At 33.6% G+C, this 20087-nt stretch overlaps 4 protein-coding genes and 2 long non-coding RNA genes across 6 annotated transcripts; 3 read left to right on the top strand and 3 right to left on the bottom strand.

The window, feature by feature from the left end:
• Window positions 1-154: 154 nt before the first annotated feature.
• On the top strand, window positions 155-1861 carry LOC117133392. Its single transcript, XR_004457145.1, has 2 exons — window positions 155-388; window positions 550-1861. It is a non-coding gene; the product is annotated as an uncharacterized LOC117133392 (long non-coding RNA).
• A 627-nt stretch (window positions 1862-2488) lies between these two features.
• On the bottom strand, window positions 2489-3187 carry LOC103865183 (cysteine-rich and transmembrane domain-containing protein WIH1). The gene is made up of 3 exons (XM_009142964.3): window positions 3046-3187; window positions 2817-2955; window positions 2489-2699 (listed from the first exon to the last, which is right to left on the bottom strand). The coding sequence occupies exons 1-3, from the start codon at window positions 3074-3076 to the stop codon at window positions 2654-2656; spliced, it is 216 nt and encodes a 71-aa protein (XP_009141212.1). The 5' UTR covers window positions 3077-3187; the 3' UTR covers window positions 2489-2653.
• Window positions 3188-3657: 470 nt separating this feature from the next.
• LOC103865182 lies at window positions 3658-7117 on the top strand. The gene is made up of 3 exons (XR_632380.3): window positions 3658-3895; window positions 4057-4413; window positions 4589-7117. It is a non-coding gene; the product is annotated as an uncharacterized LOC103865182 (long non-coding RNA).
• Window positions 6880-11609, bottom strand: LOC103865181 (carnosine N-methyltransferase). The gene is made up of 18 exons (XM_009142963.3): window positions 11342-11609; window positions 10623-10695; window positions 10343-10386; window positions 9645-9687; window positions 9294-9467; window positions 9085-9201; window positions 8951-9022; window positions 8622-8666; window positions 8439-8518; window positions 8301-8368; window positions 8163-8229; window positions 7961-8074; window positions 7790-7863; window positions 7594-7691; window positions 7453-7512; window positions 7309-7377; window positions 7170-7223; window positions 6880-7083 (listed from the first exon to the last, which is right to left on the bottom strand). Exons 1-18 carry the CDS (start codon window positions 11530-11532, stop codon window positions 7027-7029), a joined length of 1500 nt encoding a protein of 499 aa, XP_009141211.1. The 5' UTR covers window positions 11533-11609; the 3' UTR covers window positions 6880-7026.
• A 1656-nt stretch (window positions 11610-13265) lies between these two features.
• LOC103865180 (40S ribosomal protein S12-1) lies at window positions 13266-14265 on the top strand. The gene is made up of 4 exons (XM_009142962.3): window positions 13266-13419; window positions 13512-13812; window positions 13893-13958; window positions 14040-14265. Exons 1-4 carry the CDS (start codon window positions 13412-13414, stop codon window positions 14097-14099), a joined length of 435 nt encoding a protein of 144 aa, XP_009141210.2. The 5' UTR covers window positions 13266-13411; the 3' UTR covers window positions 14100-14265.
• Window positions 14266-14342: 77 nt separating this feature from the next.
• LOC103865179 (F-box protein DOR) lies at window positions 14343-20002 on the bottom strand. Its single transcript, XM_033289464.1, has one exon. It carries the CDS (start codon window positions 19529-19531, stop codon window positions 18359-18361), a length of 1173 nt encoding a protein of 390 aa, XP_033145355.1. The 5' UTR covers window positions 19532-20002; the 3' UTR covers window positions 14343-18358.
• Window positions 20003-20087: the final 85 nt, after the last annotated feature.

Here is a 20087-nt window from a genome sequence, read left to right as displayed (position 1 = left end):
TAACCAATACTAAATCAGATGTTTTCAATACTGAATTAGACATTTTTTTTATAAATTGGGACCTCGCATTTTTTTTCTAGTTGGTTAAATAAAATGTATCACTATACTGATATTAATAATCACTATAGAGTATCATTTAAGATGTATCTCAAGCGTTTATAATTAATTTGTTGCTCATATCTAAAAGACTTCATACTAGTAATTTGTACAAGAAACAAATAGTGAGATATAGCACTTGTTTGAGATATTTTACTGGTTGAGCTATTTTACATTTTTCTTTCTTAATAAGCTCATATAAAAGATTTAACTTTCTAATCTTGTTTTAGCTAACTTGTGCTTGAACTCGCGGATACCAAATTATTAATTAATTGAATATTAATCAATAGAGGTTATTAGTTATACCTTACAGTCTTCTTCTCAACTGTAAATATAAGACACAAAAAATAAAAAACGTGGGAAAATAAAAACTTCTCAAAAGTTTAAAACTTTGCCAAAATTGAAAAATATTTAAAGAACCGACTTGATCAAAAAGAAAAAAAAATTAAAGAGCCGACTTGGACAAATTCGTATTTCAATTGAACAAGTTGAGCTGGAACTTGAAGATAGCGATATTTAATTTATGGCAGACACGAGTCATTGACTTTTCCTGTTTCAGACCATTAATGCATTATCTTCATAGCACTTTGCCCGTTTTATCAAAAAAATGCTGAAACAAAGATACAGAAGATTTTTTTTTTTTTTTGATAAAGTCTGATTAGGAAAATAGCTACGGTGGCTCAAAAGATACAGAAGATACCAAGTATCGAAAGAGAAAACATGAAAAGACAAAAAATCAACAAAGATGAGACAACTAATCAAAGACAAGCACGCACGTTCGAATTTTCAACACACTTACACAACACTCCGTTACTCAACATTGATATTATATAACGAACGGCTTATCCTTTGTATGGGTTGAGGATGGCTTGTATGTCAAGCAATGTTCAGATACTCTGAAATTAAATGAAGGTGAAGTTAATTGATAATTATTCTCTGTACATTTGTCGTGGAAGGAGAACCAGTTCTACGTAACTCAAGTGAACCAATTAGATTAAACGGCCTTGTAGGTTAGGAATATGCATTTTACCCTATATCCAAACTGGTACCCAAATCCGATTTGAAAATCCAAATTGAAGTGGCAAAATATATGAACGAATATTGAGTTAATTAGAAAAGATTAGATATCCGAACCCAAACGGAAATTAAACTAGGAAAAATTAAATATCTGAACCCGAACAAGTAATATCAGAACCTAAATGGATATCCGAACATATGTATATTTAACCTTATATTCCTAATTTACTTACATCATTTTATTTAAAATATTTATATTAATATTGTACATAGTTCAAAAATCATGTAATATGCATATACTTACCGACAAAGTGATTTGTTACTCACTTAAAATAAATGTCGAGCTTCTTGGTTGATGCATTAACAAAAAGTGCATTCAAAATCTCAAAACAATAACCATATAAGTTTTTTTCTGTTTTCAAATTTTTATCTTGAAACCTATTAATCGTTTAATCTATTAAAAATTAGAAAATTATTTAAGTTAATAATAAATTTTAAGAACAAAAAGCTTTTTTTTTAAATCTAAATATTCGAACCCAACCCAAAATAACTATACCCGAGTTAAAAAATATCCTAACCCGATCCGATATTTAAAAATACTCAAACTGGTTCTAACCGCCAATATTAAAATACCCTAAAACCCCCAAATATCTGATCGAATCCGAGAGGTATCCAAACGTCTATTTATTCTAATTTTAAGTCAAACACTGTCTAGATTTATTTGTGACCCAAATAATAATAAGAATTTTAAAAAAAAACTCTAACTTAATCTCTTTTTTTAATTCAAAAAGTTCTGAGTCTAAGTCTATAATCTCTTTGGACCATGAACAAGGACCGGTTGTTTAATCCCCTGCCCGCAACTACTGACACTCAAACATGGCATCTCTATCCTTTGGGGAGAAAGCTTTACCAATAGAACTAGCGCAGCTCTGAGTACCTAACTAAATCTTTCGAAGCCCTAAATGTAAATTCTTTTGCCGTTTGTGGGCTTCACATGATAGCAAATTATAGGAATACGATGTAGCAACTCCAGAGATCAACACGGACGCATCCTGAGAACCCTTTTCCGATGAGCGGAGAGGCCAGAAGATAAAAAAACGGAGCAACGCTGGAAAACAAGCGGAGGTTTACCGTTTATGGCTCCCGACTCCGGTCCCTTCCCACAAGCATAAAACTCATAAAACTAAAGATTCCGGCACCAAATAAGGAGGAGGCAGGGCACAACTAAGAAGAGTCGCTTTCCGGATAAGAGAAAAACAAAGGAGCTGATAGCTCCTATCAACAGACGACGATAGAGCCGCCAAACTTGATGCTTCACGAATTTGTCTAATGGAAATTATAGTCATCATTGTCCTAACATGATTTTGATGTGTGAAAAAGAAAATAATTTATGAAAAATGATAAATTCAACAATAAGAATCAAAGATAAAAATTTCCAAATGTGATAAACTACTCAAATCCCAAACATGGTACAACAAAGCAAGATACAAATCATTCGCACGAGAATTAACAACAAATAAACCATCGAACTCCTCTCAAATCAGAAGCAGGCGTCGAGGACACAACAGCAACACACGGCCGCAAGACTGCATTCAAAATTGAAAACAGCAAAGTAATCAAGACTACAATAACCGACCCGGTTCGATATATAACCAAACAAAACTGAATTTAAAGTTTTCTAGAGGAAGAGAAGAAGAGATTACCAGCCTTTCCAGAATCCATCACCCTTAGACTTTGTCTCGACCGGAGCCATCGTAGCATGACTTGTGTCGTTAGTTGGGTAACCGGCAGGAGGCGGTGCAACGTAGGGACTGGAAGACGCTGGTGGCGTTTGATAAGCTCCTAGTTATAAACACACATACATATGTTTCACGTTAGTTTAATACCATAAATCTCTAGGAATACGATTAATCATGATGACGGCTAACATACCTGCAGATTGTTTTTGGCTGAACTGACTCATTCTTCGGAGTTTGGACAACTTGTAAGTTCTCTTTCAAAAGCAAAGGGAGAATCGTACGTAAAGGTGAATGTATACGTGTGTGAGATATTGAGATGGCTTGTTATTTGCATGATGATCATATATATAGTCGTCATGCATATACTGTATATAGGGAAGAAGAAGGTCGGTTTAGTAGAACCGCGTGGGCGGCGGAATAACATTAAGTTATCATAATTGATCCCAGCGAACCAATTAATGAAACGACCAAGAAGCATCCTTTATTTTGGTATAGACACATAAGTTTGATTTAGTTTTGCTCTACTTCTTTGTGGTCTAGACACTTTTATTGTCGACATCACAATACTAAAAGCACAATAAGCTCAAAATCTAAGGTGTCCACCTCAGCAGATTTAATCAACCAATAACATGTTTCCAAATTGCCATGTCATTTTACTTAACAAAAAAAAACAAACCTGGAACATTAATTTTACTAAACCGTAGCCAACAATCCTTCTTCCTTCGGTGTCTACTTTGCTGGCAAAGAAAACCAGAACGTCATCCTTATTTTCCATCTTCTCCTTTAATATTGCGTTTGAGCTTCATAATATATAATCACCACTTTTACAGTAACCTAAAACCAAACGCATGTCCATTGATAAATCTATCAATCGTCAAATTCCTCTGTATATACAGTGGTAAAGTCATAGAACCTTCTCTCTGTTTCTCCTATTTCTTTTTATGATGAATCACATGGAGAAATATACCGTCCCCGGATTATGCGATATATCCATCTGAAATTGCATGATCATCGAACGTGAGCTTCTAATTCTTGATGAACAGGTGCGCTTCCTATTTTCTACCTGTTTTTAAATTTTTTTTAAAATTAATTATCTATGTAGTCGATTTACCCATTATAGACACCCCACAAAATACTTTGGTTTATGTATCTTCATCTTATTGTTATTATGTTTGTGCTTTGCTGATTGTATTGGTTTCTGCAGAACAAGTTGCAGAGTTTAGATTTTGGCTGGACAAGACTAAGATGTCCTTCAGCCATGGAGAGTGTAGAGGTTTTAAGAGAGATCCACGGGAGTCAATCTTCCAGCTACACATTCTTTCTTCTCTAGAGAAACAACTGCTTATCATTCATTGTTCCTGATATTGATCACTCTCTTTTGTTTTTCTTTGTTTATGGTATGTGCAGGTTGCAGAGTTTAAATGCCTCCTCAAGTCCTCAGTATTAAGCCAACACCAAAGATTGAATACTTATGTGTGCCTGTTATAAGCCATGACAGAACTCTAAAGCGTTAATGCTACAACCGTTTGGTCACAGTGCACCAGCATTGGAATGATCCTAGGTCAATCTAAAATACCATTATCTATGTCTTTATTCATTGTCTTGAAAATATTTTTCTTATATTCTGCATCTAATTCTCTCTTCAGTTATCACACTAAATATAAGGTTAAACTTTCTTTTGCTATTTATTCAGCAGCACTTTTTCAGATCAATGAGAACCTTTTTGGTTTGTTTAGGGTCACTGTGGTTCTTGCGGGGAAATTTGGTGCTGTGGAATAGTGTCTTACAGGTTCTCATCAAATACAACATCGTATCACCAAGTTCAGCAAGACAAACATTGATGATTGCTAGCATCTTTCTCTCTGAAAGATTAATATAGTTTTTATAAATTAATATTTTTTGTCGGTCAAACTTGAGTCGGTTTAAAATTTGACACAAATCAATAAAATAATAAGATAATATATTTTTAAAAAACATTATATGTAAATGTATGGTCCCAATAAAATTATAAATTAATAATTTATATGTATACATATTTTATATAAGTAAGAACCTATTATTATATTGTTTGTTTTATATTCACAATAAAAATATCTTTATATTTCTTAACACTTAATATATCTTTGATTAAATTTAGTAGTATTATATCTAAAACCACATTTACGTTCTATGCAATATATATTATATGCACCAAATAATATAAATATCATTTAAAAAAAATAAAAAATTAATGTCTATACACTAATGTCAAATATTTTTCTTATCTTAGAATAAATATATCTTATAATAAAAAATATAATTAATGAAAAAATTGTAAATGAATATCTCTATAAATTAATAAAATTTTAAAGTCCCAACGTTATTAATTTATAGAGGTTTTACTGTATGTCCCAAAACGCTTTTTGCGAGCTTTTTTGAGCAAAACACTATCTATTTGTATTTAATTGGTAAGTAATAAAGCGGGTTATGAAATAAAAACTTATGTGTTATATTGAGGAAATCTCTAAGAATAAAATTCTTTCTTTACTAAATAAAAATAGAAGAACATTGAATATAAAGTTAATATTATATAGTATATTAAACTTTGGAAACAAACCCAGAGGGTTAAATGAAAATAGAAAAAATAAGCATAACAAATTAAAAAATATATTAAAATTTGTTCCCATGTATTATTTGTGTGATAAAATTTCAACATTTTAACTAAAACCACTGATAAATTTGTAAACCTTTATAAGGTTCAAATGCAAATTTGAAAAATAAAGAATAAAAATGATTACATCAAAAAGTTATAAAATAACTCAATTTATTGTCATCGTATTTGTTATGTTAATTGTGTTATTTTACATATAATGTAAATCTGCTTTACAGTGACATAAGTTTTATGACACAATTGAAAAAATATACCTATATTAAAATTTGGAAATACTACAAAATATTCAATTTAAATTAGTAATGAATAAACTGTTCCAAATTTAGTTACAATTCATATATTACACAATTTTTAATATATAAATAAAACAAATTGAAAATATGTAATCCGCGCGTAGCGCAAAAATTAGCTCTAGTTTAAATAATAACTCTTTAACAAACAGAACTCCTTCATGGTAATTCAAATATGCCAACTTAAACTCGTAATTACTAGTGTATACACTACTGAAGATGTTTCATTATTTGCCTTACTTAAGAAACCAAAACAATTATATATATTGATATCACCATCATCATACATTTATAGTATTTTCCTTAAATTAAAAGAAAAAATCATTCACATATTTGATTTTGGTTTGCACAAAAATATACATGCCAAAGCTTTTGAATAATATTAGAAACTTTTTTTTAAAGAAAAACATTAGAATATGCAACATGAACGATGATCATAAATTTAACATGGGTTTATTCCTTTCGTTGTAATAAAAGGTTTTATTTTCTTTCTGAAAGCAAAAGCTTATTGCTTTCTCCATCGGAATATTTACATGTTAGAAAGTGAGATACAACTAAACCTTACACACAGTATTCGCTAATGGCGACTTATATCAAGTAAAATTGGACTGAAACTTTATGCTGAGAATATTTCCTTTTGAGATTTGCAAGTAATTTTTTTTCCTTTCCATCACGAATATACATAAAATACTATATACGAAAACTTTAGTTTCAAGATGGCGTATGGAATTTTTCAACTCAGTGAATGTAAACGCAAGTTGTGATTTGGCTAGTGCATCTACTTCTAGTAAATTAGCGGAGTAACGTTAGACAACGTTTGTTTGTTTGGTGAACCGACCAATATGTGGTTCTTAATCTACCAAACGCCATTTCAACTAATTAGGCCACTTATTTTTTAATTTCGAATCATCAAATTATATTTTACTCAAAAAAGAGATAATAGAAGATGATATAACGTTGTATGCTGCAATTCACTAAAAACAAACGTAGCTATCTTTTTCAGTGCACAAGCTTTTTAATTCACAAGTACTAAGCAAGTGCCAGCCATGGCCAGATCTAAATCTCCAAATCATGTTACCGGTTGACATTGAGTACAAAAGTTCTTTTATTCATCAACTGAAAACATCGTATAGTAGTTTGTACCAACAAAACAAATAGTTGATTCATCCCAAGAAAAGAAAATCAAGATGCAACAAAAAATCTCCGGAATGAATATCGTTGTAGGGATATTTAGTTAAGTCATTATTGCACATTTCTTCCTCATTGTCCAGAAGGCAGCATAGTATCGGTTCTGCAAACAAAATAAACCCAAAAAAATAAATCGAGATTAGAGATTAGATATAATGAAACTTTAGAGGGACATGAACAAATCTGAACCTGCATCATAGACCTAGGATTCGTAGTGTACGTTGTTTCAATTGTTCTCTCTTTCTGTAAACGTCAAGGACACGCAATGAGTGTGGAAGACCATGTGATAAAACAGGAATTGTCATAGTGTCTTGTGTTAGAAGATTACCTCAATCTCGAACCCATACTGTGAAGCAACTCTCTTCACATCCTCCAAACTTAGTTCAACTGACATTTCCTAAGGTGAAAACAAGAAATATACATTGTGATAACAAACGTTATAACGAGATTGTGGGATAAGACCAGTGCGTACATTGTCGTGGCCATATGTGTCCGCAAAGTGATACAACAGAGGTCCTAAGTTTATCCAAACCTGATAGAAAAATTGATATTAGACAAGTCAGGAGCATTAAGAGATCAAAGGCGTTGAGAAAAGTTTAACAGGGAATATTACTCCTCCATCCTTTAAGATCTTGGATATGGTTTCGATGTACTCAATGATGTTATGAGCGGTGTCTATGAAAAAACAAGTCACCACAGCATCCCACATTCCTGAAAATTCAGTGTTACGGGTTACGTTTTAAATAAATGAATAGTGTTTTTAGTATCAAACATTGTCTAAACAAAAACAAGTAATCACGAGTTCTAACCTGCCTGGCATGATTCATTGTATACTTCAACAAAATCACCACCGCACATAGAGAAACCTTCTGTTATCCCTGCACTGCTCTCGCAGGTGACATATAGTAAATGTAGTTTACATGAAACCATCAATGCAAACCTGCTTGACCACTTTTAGTTAAGTTCGATAAAAGGCATACCTTGCAGGATGAATATCAGGAATAGAAACAGGGCGTAACTGATCATTGTCGGAGAGCGAATTGCAGTTGCTGTGTATCCAGGGGTATATCGTCCACTCACCAGGCACTTGTGCACTGTTGAAAAACAATCAAGTTGAGAGTAAATTATAAGGAAATTAACAAAAAGATAAATATTATTCAGGAAGGTAAGAAACTCTCTTACTAATTCAGAATAAAACTTGAGCATATCATCATGTAGTATGAAAACTCATTTCCTTGGCTTATGAAACCTGTTCCAATTGCACAAGAGTATTAATATTCTTTATTATCATTGAAGCTAGATTACTTCTTCATGGCATACCTAGACAAGAAATTTCAAGGGCTAGACGTCCAAGTCCAGCACCAGGGACTAAACAGCTAGGAGGGGTGCTGCAAATCATATAATTAACTCTGTAAGCGGAGCTCAGAGACTCAAAAGAATATCACTAGCACGATGTACCTCTTCTTCTGACGATCAGGAAACAAGGAATCAAGCTCGTCAAGGATAGGCTTGTAGCACTGGTCTCGTTCTCTCTGACCCTAAAAGTAAAAAAAAAAAAGAGTAACTAACAAGTCAAGTTCTGAATAAGCGATTGATGAAAGAATCTGAGTACATTAACATGACAAAAAGAAACACAGTTACCTCTGCTGCCCAGTCTCTAACTATATTCCTTATTATACAACGAACCTGTGTTAGAATACAACAAAACCATGAACATTTCAACGTACTAGATTGGTAAATGGTGACCAAAACACACAACAACAAACCATGCATACGTGTAAGATGTAATTAAGATCAAAAGGATTCACTCAATTAGAGAAAGCTACATGAGATCGTCAAAACTGCGTAATGAATCTAATAGAGCTTGAGAATAAATTCGAACACGTCAACTTATACTCTTTGTTCTGAACATTACAAGAACTCTAATAGATTTATGATTTCATCAGGCATACTAAAAGTCAAAAGCATACCTTATCTACGTCAACCAGTGGAACATGTGTCTGTAACGATGGGTCCAACCAATCATGAGATGATAATGATGCCTATGAAAAAAGAGCAACATTAGAACTAGAAAATCATCTGAATTGGTATGAGTTGACATTACATTGCCATGGTCGTGATTTAAATGGTCTCCATCACAATCATATCTCTCATCATGGTTTCTTGTGTCTTCAGAGTGATTCTTGGGGGGAGGATCACTAGCATTCATCCTCTGAAGCTCCTGCATTTATACATATACATTTAAAGTTCATAAATGAAAAGGATATATTTTTCATGTCTTGATCTGACAGCAATAGACAGAGTTCCTCTTACTGAGTCGTGCAAGCTTTTGCTTTCTTCCTCATGTGCACAATTATTAGTCAAGGCAGGCTGACAAGAGGAGTCGTGCCTTTCATCTAGTACGTATTTCTCATGTGGAGCACAATCAAGATTTGAGTCTTCATAACCATCAAGATCCTGACTCAGGTCTATAGGGGGCTCAAAAGCCTGCCAAGTAATTATGATTCACATCATTATTCATAACCATTACATGACATGAACTGCTTATGATTTCTAGCGTTTCAACGTTGAGTTTATGAATCACATAATCAAATAAGTAGCATGAAGCAATTAAAACGCCAAGGGAAATAAGAAAATATTAGAAAATGTGTATGCAACACTAACCTGAAGCATATTAAATATGAAATATGAATTCGTTGATATACACCTGCAATAACAGAGTCAAATAACCAACTGGTATTTTAAATCAGATTATAAACAGGATATAAAGAACTAAGTTCAATATGGCATACTATTGAGTTTAGTGTGCCAGCATGAGAAAGAACAATTATAAGAGGCACGGATATCACAAAATGACACGTGAATAATTAATCTAACAGGGTTTAGACAATCAAACACGGAAGTACTCCCTATTGTAAGTAGTTGCAAAGTTCATTTTTTTACTTTCAGAGGGTAGCAGATAAATATGTTGTCTTACATTAAACATGCAATTGCAAACTATTTTTCGAAAATCATCCTAGAGAGGTCACATTATTAATAGGATGACAACGCATTGATGTCACACCAAAAAACTAGTTTGTTATACGTTTAGACCGTTCCTAACCTCAATTACTCTAGGGGATATCATCACAGCGACAAAAAATATTATTTACTACAAAAATTAATGAAAACGTTTAGGAAGCATCAGGATTGTTCCATAGTCCTAAGTCGAAAAGAAGAACCAACGAGTCATATCTAAACCTTAAGGACACTATAACAAAAACATAAAAAAAGTTCAGAATATCATCCAAGCAAGCTCAGACACTGATATATACAACGAGATGACGAAAAATGATGAAAAGTCTACTAAATATAGATTTCACCTTTTTAATCTCTCAAACTTCAAAGCGTAATGGGGAACCAATGCCTGGACAAGGAAAAGAGAAAATACATCGTTGAAAATAGTCAGTTTTATTATAAGAAGAAAAGAGGATTCCACAAGTAATGAACTTCACTTGATATCATTTCTAATCTATCCATGAGCGTCAAATCAAATGTAAACTGTTGACATAATATCAATAGGCTTACACAACAAATAAAAAAACTACAAGGAACACAATAAGAAGTTTGTCTCTGTACAAAACTAATGCAACAAAAGATAACCTTGTGGGCAGGAGACAGCTTCCGATATGATCTTTCCCATTTTTTCAGATCCTCTTCTGCTGCCTCGGGGTAACTGTAACAAGTTTCCAAACCTAAGAATGAGCCCACTAACATGGCTATTACAAGAAAACTAATCTTCATCACACTTAACTCACAAAAAAGTGAGAATTCAAAAAGCAATGAACGTGAGTGAAGCTTCTGACATTATAAACCAAGGGAGACCTAATAACCGAAATACACCTTCTTTTTATTATTGCTTAAGAGAGTCTGGACCGAACCCTCATATCCGAAAGAGAAACCACATCATGTCACATTAGTTTGGTCTGAAGAACATCCGATCAAAATCAAATTCTTGTAACTTTCACTACTAAATCAAATTGTAATCAATCAGATAATTCTCCTGAACCCCAATTATAGTACACCTTTTTTATTATTACTAAGAGATTCTGGACCGAACCCTCATGTCCGAATGAGAAACTACATCATGTAACATTAGTTTGGTCTGAAGAACCTCAGATAAAAATTTCTTGTGATTTAACCACTACTAAATTCTAAGAAAATATAATAATAATAATCTAAATTTGAGTGATTCGAAGTTGTAATCAGTCAGATAATTCTCCTTGAACCCCAATCATAGTGCCAATTCAGATACGCAATATATATAAAGAACCGAAAGATAAATGATTAAAAATAAAGAAAGAAGGAGAGGATAAATATACTTGAGGTAAGCACTGATGATGCGGCGAAGAGATTTGGCTTCGAGAGCTTCTTCTAGCTTCTTCTGACGCCGTATCTTCTCCTCCTCTTCACCGTCCCTTTCCCTCGACATCTCGGTTTCCGTTGCTACGGCCGTAACAGTTTCCGGTGCCTGAGCGGTCGTCGGCTCCGTCATCTCTGACGATGAAATCATGGTGGCGTGGAGTTTGATTTCGTCGAGGAAGAGGATTATACGAGGGAACAAAGTTTTCTATTTGGGCTTTTATTCCTTTATGGGCCTCGTTTAGCCCATTTGTGAGATAAGATAAATAAAACGTACATTGGAGACTAGTCAGAGTTTCCAAATACATTTATTTATGTTGCAGTTTCGGAATTGATTTCTAGAACAAAACATTGAATTGCTTCAGAAACGCTTATGGTCATCGTCCGAATTCAAACATGTATACACTTCATATTCTTGCTTTCCTTTTTGTTTGAGATTAGTACTGCTAAAATGAGAGGATTAGTAAACTGAAATGAAAGTTTGTAAGGAAACATTTAACTAGAGCATAAAAACTAAAATATATGATATGAGCTTCAACTTAACCAATAGACTGCAATTTTTTGGATCCTCTAATCACATAATAAGAAAGAAAACATGAGATCACTCAATCCCAATATGCAACGCAGGTTTAATTGAGAGAGAACTAAGTAACACTTTCCACTATTCTATTGTTTCAAGAGAATTCAGCTTTTTTTTTGTCACGAAACTCTTAAATTAAATTAGATGTCCAAAGGATTTAAACGATTACAACCGGAAGTGAATTCGACGGCTAAACGAAAGCGAAAAATACTACAACAAGAGATAGGAGTGTTAAAGGGGTGAAGAAACCTGTAGACATGCTTCACTTGAAACCCTGAAACTGATGTTCCTAAGAACATACTAATGTCGGTACAACAACCGATGAAAGGGGACCCTGACGAGCGGGTTTGAAGATCGTTGGTGAACACCAACACTGATGATAAGCCCACTGAAAAGCTAGATTTGGCTATGCAGTCCATTAAACAAACAAGATCAGCTCTTATACCAACTATGATAAACCGGGAGACTAGGTGAATCTCAACTTTGCCGGAAAACATATTGTTGGAAGAGACAGATGGTGAGGCGGTTGATACTGTGCCATGAACTCCGGTTCTAGAGCACTCGCTGGAATGAACAACGGATGTTATTTCCATATAAACGAGACTCATCGTGACAGTTCTTGGCTTTGTTGATAGGTGGGTTGAAACCGGCTCTAAAGAATGGCTGACCTTCAAGAGAATTCAGCTTACATTACATTAAAATAGTTTTTTGCAAAAAAATTTATGAATACAAAAACTAAAAGCATACTATTGTTATTTAATTTTCTAGGTTGGATTAAATAGGGAAGTATGAGACTACCAAAATTCACAACTAAAAGTAGTTTGGTAGACTCATAATTCCTTAAAGTTCTTGGATTCCTTATTAGTTGTAAAGGGTTTAAAAGGTCGTAAATTTCATTTCCGGGTTAATGAGAACTAATTTAACATGGTCTGGGTGTGCTTTAGAAAGATATGCGAGTTTTCGGATCCAGAACCTCTTAATCATTAAAAAGATTAACATGGTTGACGCTAAACTGAGAATGATGAGATGTTTGATATGATCGTTTAGAAGTGTTTGAATAGTTTGTAACTTGCGAAGTACAGATTTATAACAAACAGTGGGAGCTTATGATAATTTTTAGAAGGAAAAAAACATATATTTTTTTAAGATAAAAACTATACGTTCAGACAAGAAGTGAGTGAGATTCTAAACAAAAATAAGTTATTTTGGAGTTCTGGTTCCAATATTACAATGTGGAAATAACAATCAACACATTTCGTGTTTAATAATTGGGAAAGATTAACATACCGCATAATGTCCAAAAGGACCCGAAGCCCACATAGGCCCATTAGAGTGGCCCAGGTTCGCAATCAGGGATCGTAAACCCTAATATAATAACTTCGTCACTCTATTTCCAGTTCACCTTCAGTTCGTCCTTGTCGTAGCCTACCTCCATCTCCAAGAAACAAACATGTCTGGGTAAGCTTCTCTTTGCGATGTACCTAATCACTTCTCTAGTTAAGTGTTTGTAGATTCGTTTATAGATTTGGTTCTTATCCAATGTGTTTCAGTGATGAAGCTGCTCCTGCTGTTGTTGTTCCCCCCGTTGCTGAGCCCTCTGCGATTCCAGAGGACATGGATCTCTTAACTGCATTGGAGCTCACGCTGAGGAAGGCTCGTGCTCACGGTGGCGTGGTCCGTGGTCTCCACGAATGCGCTAAGCTTATCGAGAAGCGGTCTGCTCAGCTCTGTGTCTTGGCTGAAGACTGCAACCAGCCTGATTACGTCAAGCTTGTTAAAGCTCTCTGCGCTGATCATAACATCAACTTGCTAACGGTTCCGAGTGCTAAAACCCTCGGTGAATGGGCTGGTGTAAGTTCTTGTCTTTTTCTTTTAATTGATGATGTGTGTTTGGTCTGGTTTTGTAATAATGTTTGAATTTGGTTTTGTAGCTTTGCAAGATTGATTCAGAGGGTAATGCGAGGAAGGTTGTTGGATGCTCTTGCCTTGTAGTCAAGGTAAAGAGTCTTCTTCTTTTTTTTTTTAAACGTCTCTCGATGTGATTGGTGATTTATTTGTTATGTTGTTTAATGTTACAGGACTATGGTGAAGATACGACTGCACTCAACATTGTCAAGAAGCATATTGAATCAAACTAAGTCAGCAAAGTTTTATTTCTGATATTTTTTTTGTGTCCATTTTTCCTCTTTTTCGTTGTTTTTGTTATTTGATACAGTACTTGTTAGTGCAAAAAGGTCTTGAGATTTGTTTGGAGCATGAAGTTTTGATGATTTGCCATCCCTCTCTCTTAAATCAATTTTATCACTCGCTTGGTACCTTTCTCAGCAACGATGCCGTTGAATACAAGTTTCGACTGATACAATCATACAAGTCTTGTTGTCGTATTTGACTTCTTGGAGTCTCATCTGCTTTTTTTGGTATTGATATGATTGACATCATGCTGGTTAAGTACTAATTACTAAATCACATTATAAATTACTTTAAAATAGTAATATAATAATAATGGGAAGGTACTCTTTATCTTCACTAGTGATGCTCTTTAGTATCTGGTGGCTCATTTACCACAAGTGTGATACCTTTGAATTAGTTAGTTTATTTGAATCTGGTGGCTCATTTTACACAAATGTGATACCTTTGAATCAATTGGCTTATTAGAATTTGGTGGCTCATTTAACACAAGTGTGATTCCTTTGAATCAGTTAGTTTGCATTTGTATTGTGCCTCTAATACATTGTGAACCATTCTGATAGACGTTTTTGTGTTGTTTGTTTGTTCGTTCTATCTTCCTCTGTCTAGCACTTTGGTGGACAAAAGATTAAAGTTTTGTGTCCGTCTTCTATTCATATATTTTTCAAAAAAAAATAACTTATACATAAATTCTCTTTACATGGAAGTTTGGATACGCGTTCTGGTTCGCTATTTATAAATTTTGGTTCAGGTTTTGTTTGGATCTTTGTGAGTTTGGATACCCGTTTAAACTATCTTATACAATAAAGTTGGGTTTAGTCTCTCCTCATGAAGCCACCTCATCTCTTTGCATAGAGCATTTGTTGACACCTGTCATGCTCTCTTTAATAATTGTTAAGTATCAAACTTTTTTTCTTTGGAACACATTAAGTATTGAACTAAAAAATCTAATATTAGGCCTTTCAAATAATCTAAACCCAGAAAAACTAAAATTTAAAGCCCACCAACAATGTGCAGATCAGAGTTCTTCTCTGCTCTGTGTAGCCCTCCTCGAATCTGATCCCCTTCATTCTGTTGACGGAATAACTCCTATTGATGATGGGTGCAATCAATTAACCCCACTATCTGTTCTTCAATGCCGACTTCTCACCTCCCACATCAACGGATGCTACTATATATTTGTCATGAAAGTGCTCATGAGAAATCACAAATCTTCTTCAAATCATAGTAGCCTAAAAACCCTAGAAGAATACCATCCAGGAACGGCAAGAATGCAGTTGTTACACGTCTTCTGCGGTTTGGGAGGCTAGGAATGTAAAGAAAGGACGAGAGCTCACGTCTTCCTCGGTGAGAAGGTAACCATTAATCAAGTTCATTAGCTGTATTTGTTCCATATTTCTGCTTCATCTCTCGAAAGCTGGGAATTTAAAATCAACTTAATATTTTGCAGTCTACGCTGGTCCAAGGATCAATTGGTGCTTATAGACTGAACCGGTCCTTACACAAAACTTATACCATAGCAAATCTAAATGTTTCTCTTTCGTTTATGTCTACATTAATCAACAATATTTTCATTTCACATAAACGAAAGAACTCTGGGTTAAAACATTGATGCAGCCAGGTCTACGAGACTTTATAATCAGTGTCTGATAAAGAGGAACTAGAGACACCAACCTTTTAGTTGAACTTTTCTGGAACTTCGTTTGAGTTCCTCAGCTCTTTCCGTTTTATAGATGTTGTTGGTGAAGTGATGGGTATCAATACTGCTTACGGTGAAGATTTTTTTTTTTTTTTGAAACTGCTACAAGAGCATTCAACGTATTATGGCAAACGTTGCTTTCACAGGTCCTACCTACTTCTACGTTTAATTGGAGACTGATGCAACTCGGCTGAATGTATTCAAATACACGGATTGCTTTCACATTTTCAGGCTGATGAGTGTATCTGTTTATCTTATTCGAGGCTCTCCCTTGAATTTAAATCCTACAATTAACCCCACGAGTTTAACATAAACCCATCAAGAACCCGTCAACGCCGTACGGAGATATAAAAATCGCTACTTTGGTATTGATTTGGAGTCCTAGAAGCAGAAATAATGACTCAACTAAGCTCAAACAAACTAAACACAAGCTAGAGAGAGCAAAAGTATAGCAAACATAGTACTTTTTTTGGAGCACATAGTAGACATAGTACTTTATTCTCTTTACAAAGGATCTCTCAGTACTACAAATCTCTTAAAATGATTACTAATAGATGAACACAATGAAATATATCTCTCTAATACAGCATTATAAGTTAGCTGTGAATTGTGATTAAAGAACCCCAAAAAAAAACTAACCTCTTTTTCCAAAACTCTTTTGATGAAGAAGGCTGATTTGGATTTATCTCTTCTCAAATATATTTAAATGGCGTTTTTTTTAAAACATTAAATAATTATATATATCATGGAAAATATCATGAATTGAAATCTTACAGAAAAATCCCAGCACAAGTCGATCCATTAATAAGTATTTGCAAATAAAATCACATCAAAGTTTTTTAAGATATAGAAATAATGGTAAAATGATTTAAGATATAGAGAAAATGGTAAAATGATTTAGTGTGGTAAACTATATTTTTTGTAACAAATACATTTTTTTGTTTTAGATTTTTGATGGTTATGTTACAAAAAATTATTTATGACAACAAATATGTCCCAGTGTAATTAGATTAGAGATCATGATTATGTTGAATGCGAAAAATTCTGCTAATTGCCAGTTTGATGATTGCAATTTCTTTGATTATTTTGAACCAAGCGTGCGTATATTCATTTTGTTTCAACGATACTTCTTCTTCTTTTTTGTTTGGAAAACAAATAGTATTTAATCATTAATTAACTGAGTAAGGAAAATATTTGTTTAATTCATCTAACACAAAAAAAATACCTTGGAATGAAAAAGATTAGCGAAATCGTTTTAACAGTAATAAAAAGGTGAGGAAAACAATCATAAGTAAATAAAAAATAGTGCCACCCTTCACATCAACATTATACGTCCCCCATCATAGCCTAAATTTGCAAGCATGTAACTTTGTTCACCATGGACAACTGTACTGTTATGGATACATATGATAGAAATCACCTTCAATAAAATATCAATTATGACCCATTTATTTGACAAAAAGCGATCCCTTGAATTTATAATTCACAAATATAACCAAACAAAAGAACTAAAAATAGAAATAAATATATCGCTAAAATAACTAACGAATATAACCAAAAATGTATATTAAAATAACAATATAAATTTAGCAAAAAAATAATATATCTCATTATTTGTTCATTTATAATGTTATTTTTAGTCTATACTGTTTTTAAATGCTTCATAAATTAATATATTATTATATAAAAAATACAAATTCCCGCCCGTAGGGCGGGCCAACCTCTAGTTTTTAATAAAATTTAAAAATTCATACATACTTTAAATTTCCAAAATCTAAAAAATTAAATGATATATTACATATACATTTGAACATTGTATGCTAAAATACATAAAACTTAACATATAAATTGGTTTGGTTTAAAGAGTCAATAGATATTTCTAGTATTTTTGGTGTTTAATTTGATTATTGTTTAACTATTTTATGCATCTAGTTTTGACTACTTGTATATATTTTTAAGTTTTTGGATAATTTTCATAATATTTTCTATATTTTAGATTTTATGTATATTAAATCTAAAATAATTAGTATATTTAAATATATAATATATTTCAGATACATTTAGGTACCCAAAATATTTGAGTTTGGGACCGATTCGGTTCTGGATCTCTACATACCAAAATTTTGAACCCATTCAGATATTTAACCAATTTTGGATTGGGTCCAATACTACATTTTCGCACCATTTATCAATTTGGTTCTTCGGATTTGGATTTTTTTGTCCGGCCTTAATTTATAAAACCAGAAAAAATCCAAGAAATATGAACTAAGAAGCAAGGTTTGAATTCCCGGTCTTAATTGACTAGGTGCTTTAAAGTTTAAAGTTAACTTGGAAGAGCTTAGATAACAACAATAAAAATCTCAAGTTTGGATAGCATCATCATCTAACAATAAAAATCTCAAGTTTGGATAGCATCATCATCTATAGCTCTTCCTTCAACTTTCTTTATTTTGTACCTATCTCTATGATCTCTTACAAAGACGATCAGAGAACTACGTACACATCTCTTACTTAAAGAAACTTCACATCCTCAACATAGTTGAGAAAGGTGTAAAATCTCTTACCCTGAAGCGCTTCCATTACTTGGATTCCAACTTTTGTGATCGTCTTTCTCTCCACATTGTAGTAGATGACATAGGGAGGCACGTTTCGGAACAAAGGGGCCAATACGATTTCATTTGTACCAACCATTCCAGAAATGCTCATGGCCGAAACTACATCCTCCCACGAAGGCGGTAATACGTATACATGCTCGGACCACTCATTTTTTCCAGCATCTCGTAGAACCCACAGCTCAAGACTTTTACTTGCTCCACAAATATAATCATAACCAGTATCTTCAGACATAAGCAAACCTAGTTTCCCATTGTAGTTGATCAGAGTTGTTGAACCATGCATTTCTTTACCGGAAGCTTCCATAAAATTAACAAAGCTGAACTTCTCAGACTTAAAATCAAAACAAACTACCATGGAAGACCAGTAGCCTGCTGTAGCTGTGTAATAAAGAACACCATTTATACATATCCACTTAGTAGAAGGACAATGTGGGATGGAACATTCGACCAACCTCCATGACAATTTCTCAGTTCCTAATGTCAGAACTTGGTGTTTCAAAGAGATCCACTCACCACTTACAAACGAGGTTTCCATTGACAACACCTTGAATTCTTTAGAAACGGGGTCATATCCAAGATGGCTATGCGCTCCCTGTCTCATCGTCGGCTTCAATCTTGGTAAGGTCAAGGACTGTCCCGTGCTGGGGTTACATATCACCGGTACAAACTCTGGAACTTTCATCCCTTCAAAGGTCTGTTCAACTTTATAACAGAAGAAGCCACTGGTAGGAGCAGATAATCCATAGGAACTTGGGATACGTGCAAGTTGATTGGCAGCTAAAACATACGAGTTCTCTTCTGGATTTTCAGGCTGAGGCGACGAGAAAAACACAACCTCACTGTCATCTTCGAAGGCGAATAGAAGCTGAGGGCGAGCACAAGATTTGGTTAAAAACAACTCTGTGAAATAATGACTGCGAAGCATGGACGCCAAGAGCTTGGATACGCAACGACATCTAGCTATCGCCTTTGACGGCAACCTCGAGAATATCTCGAAAACTAGGTCATCAGGGATCGGCAATGAGCTTCCCATAACAGGCGGAGAAATGGTTAGAACCGAGACGTTCATGGCGGAGACAGTAGATTCCGAAATGGTGTTTTTTTTCTTGGACCAAAGAGTTTGTTTTGTTTTGGAAATAAAATCTCTGTATTTATTCTAAGAGCAAAGGAAAACATCAAGAATTACAGATTCTGCGTGATACAAATGATCTAATGACTGAAATCTAATTTACTCAACTTTTTAAGCTTATCTCTCATTTACTTTCTTAGATATTATAAATCTTTCCAAAATATTTTAGATTGCACAAGATATTATTCCTAATTTTTTAATGAAACGATACCCCTCTATATATTAAAAGAGAAACATTACAACATTTGAGATAGTCACGTGTCATCACCACAATTATTAATGATATTTACTTTTTTTTTCTTAAATAAAAATTGAGGAATTGCCTAATACGGCTAATATATATATGATAACTAATGATTTTGAATTATAAAATTTTGATAATAATTAGTTTATCCTCTATCATTTTTTTTTTAATTTTAATTTATTAAAAGAAATTTAGAAACCACATTAACCATATAATTAAAAATTTAGATTCTTCCGTATATGTTATATTTTA

Source organism: Brassica rapa, chromosome A04 (assembly GCF_000309985.2).
Source record: "Brassica rapa cultivar Chiifu-401-42 chromosome A04, CAAS_Brap_v3.01, whole genome shotgun sequence".
Taxonomy (NCBI): Eukaryota; Viridiplantae; Streptophyta; class Magnoliopsida; order Brassicales; family Brassicaceae; genus Brassica; species Brassica rapa.
This window is presented reverse-complemented; position numbering and strand designations above follow the sequence as displayed.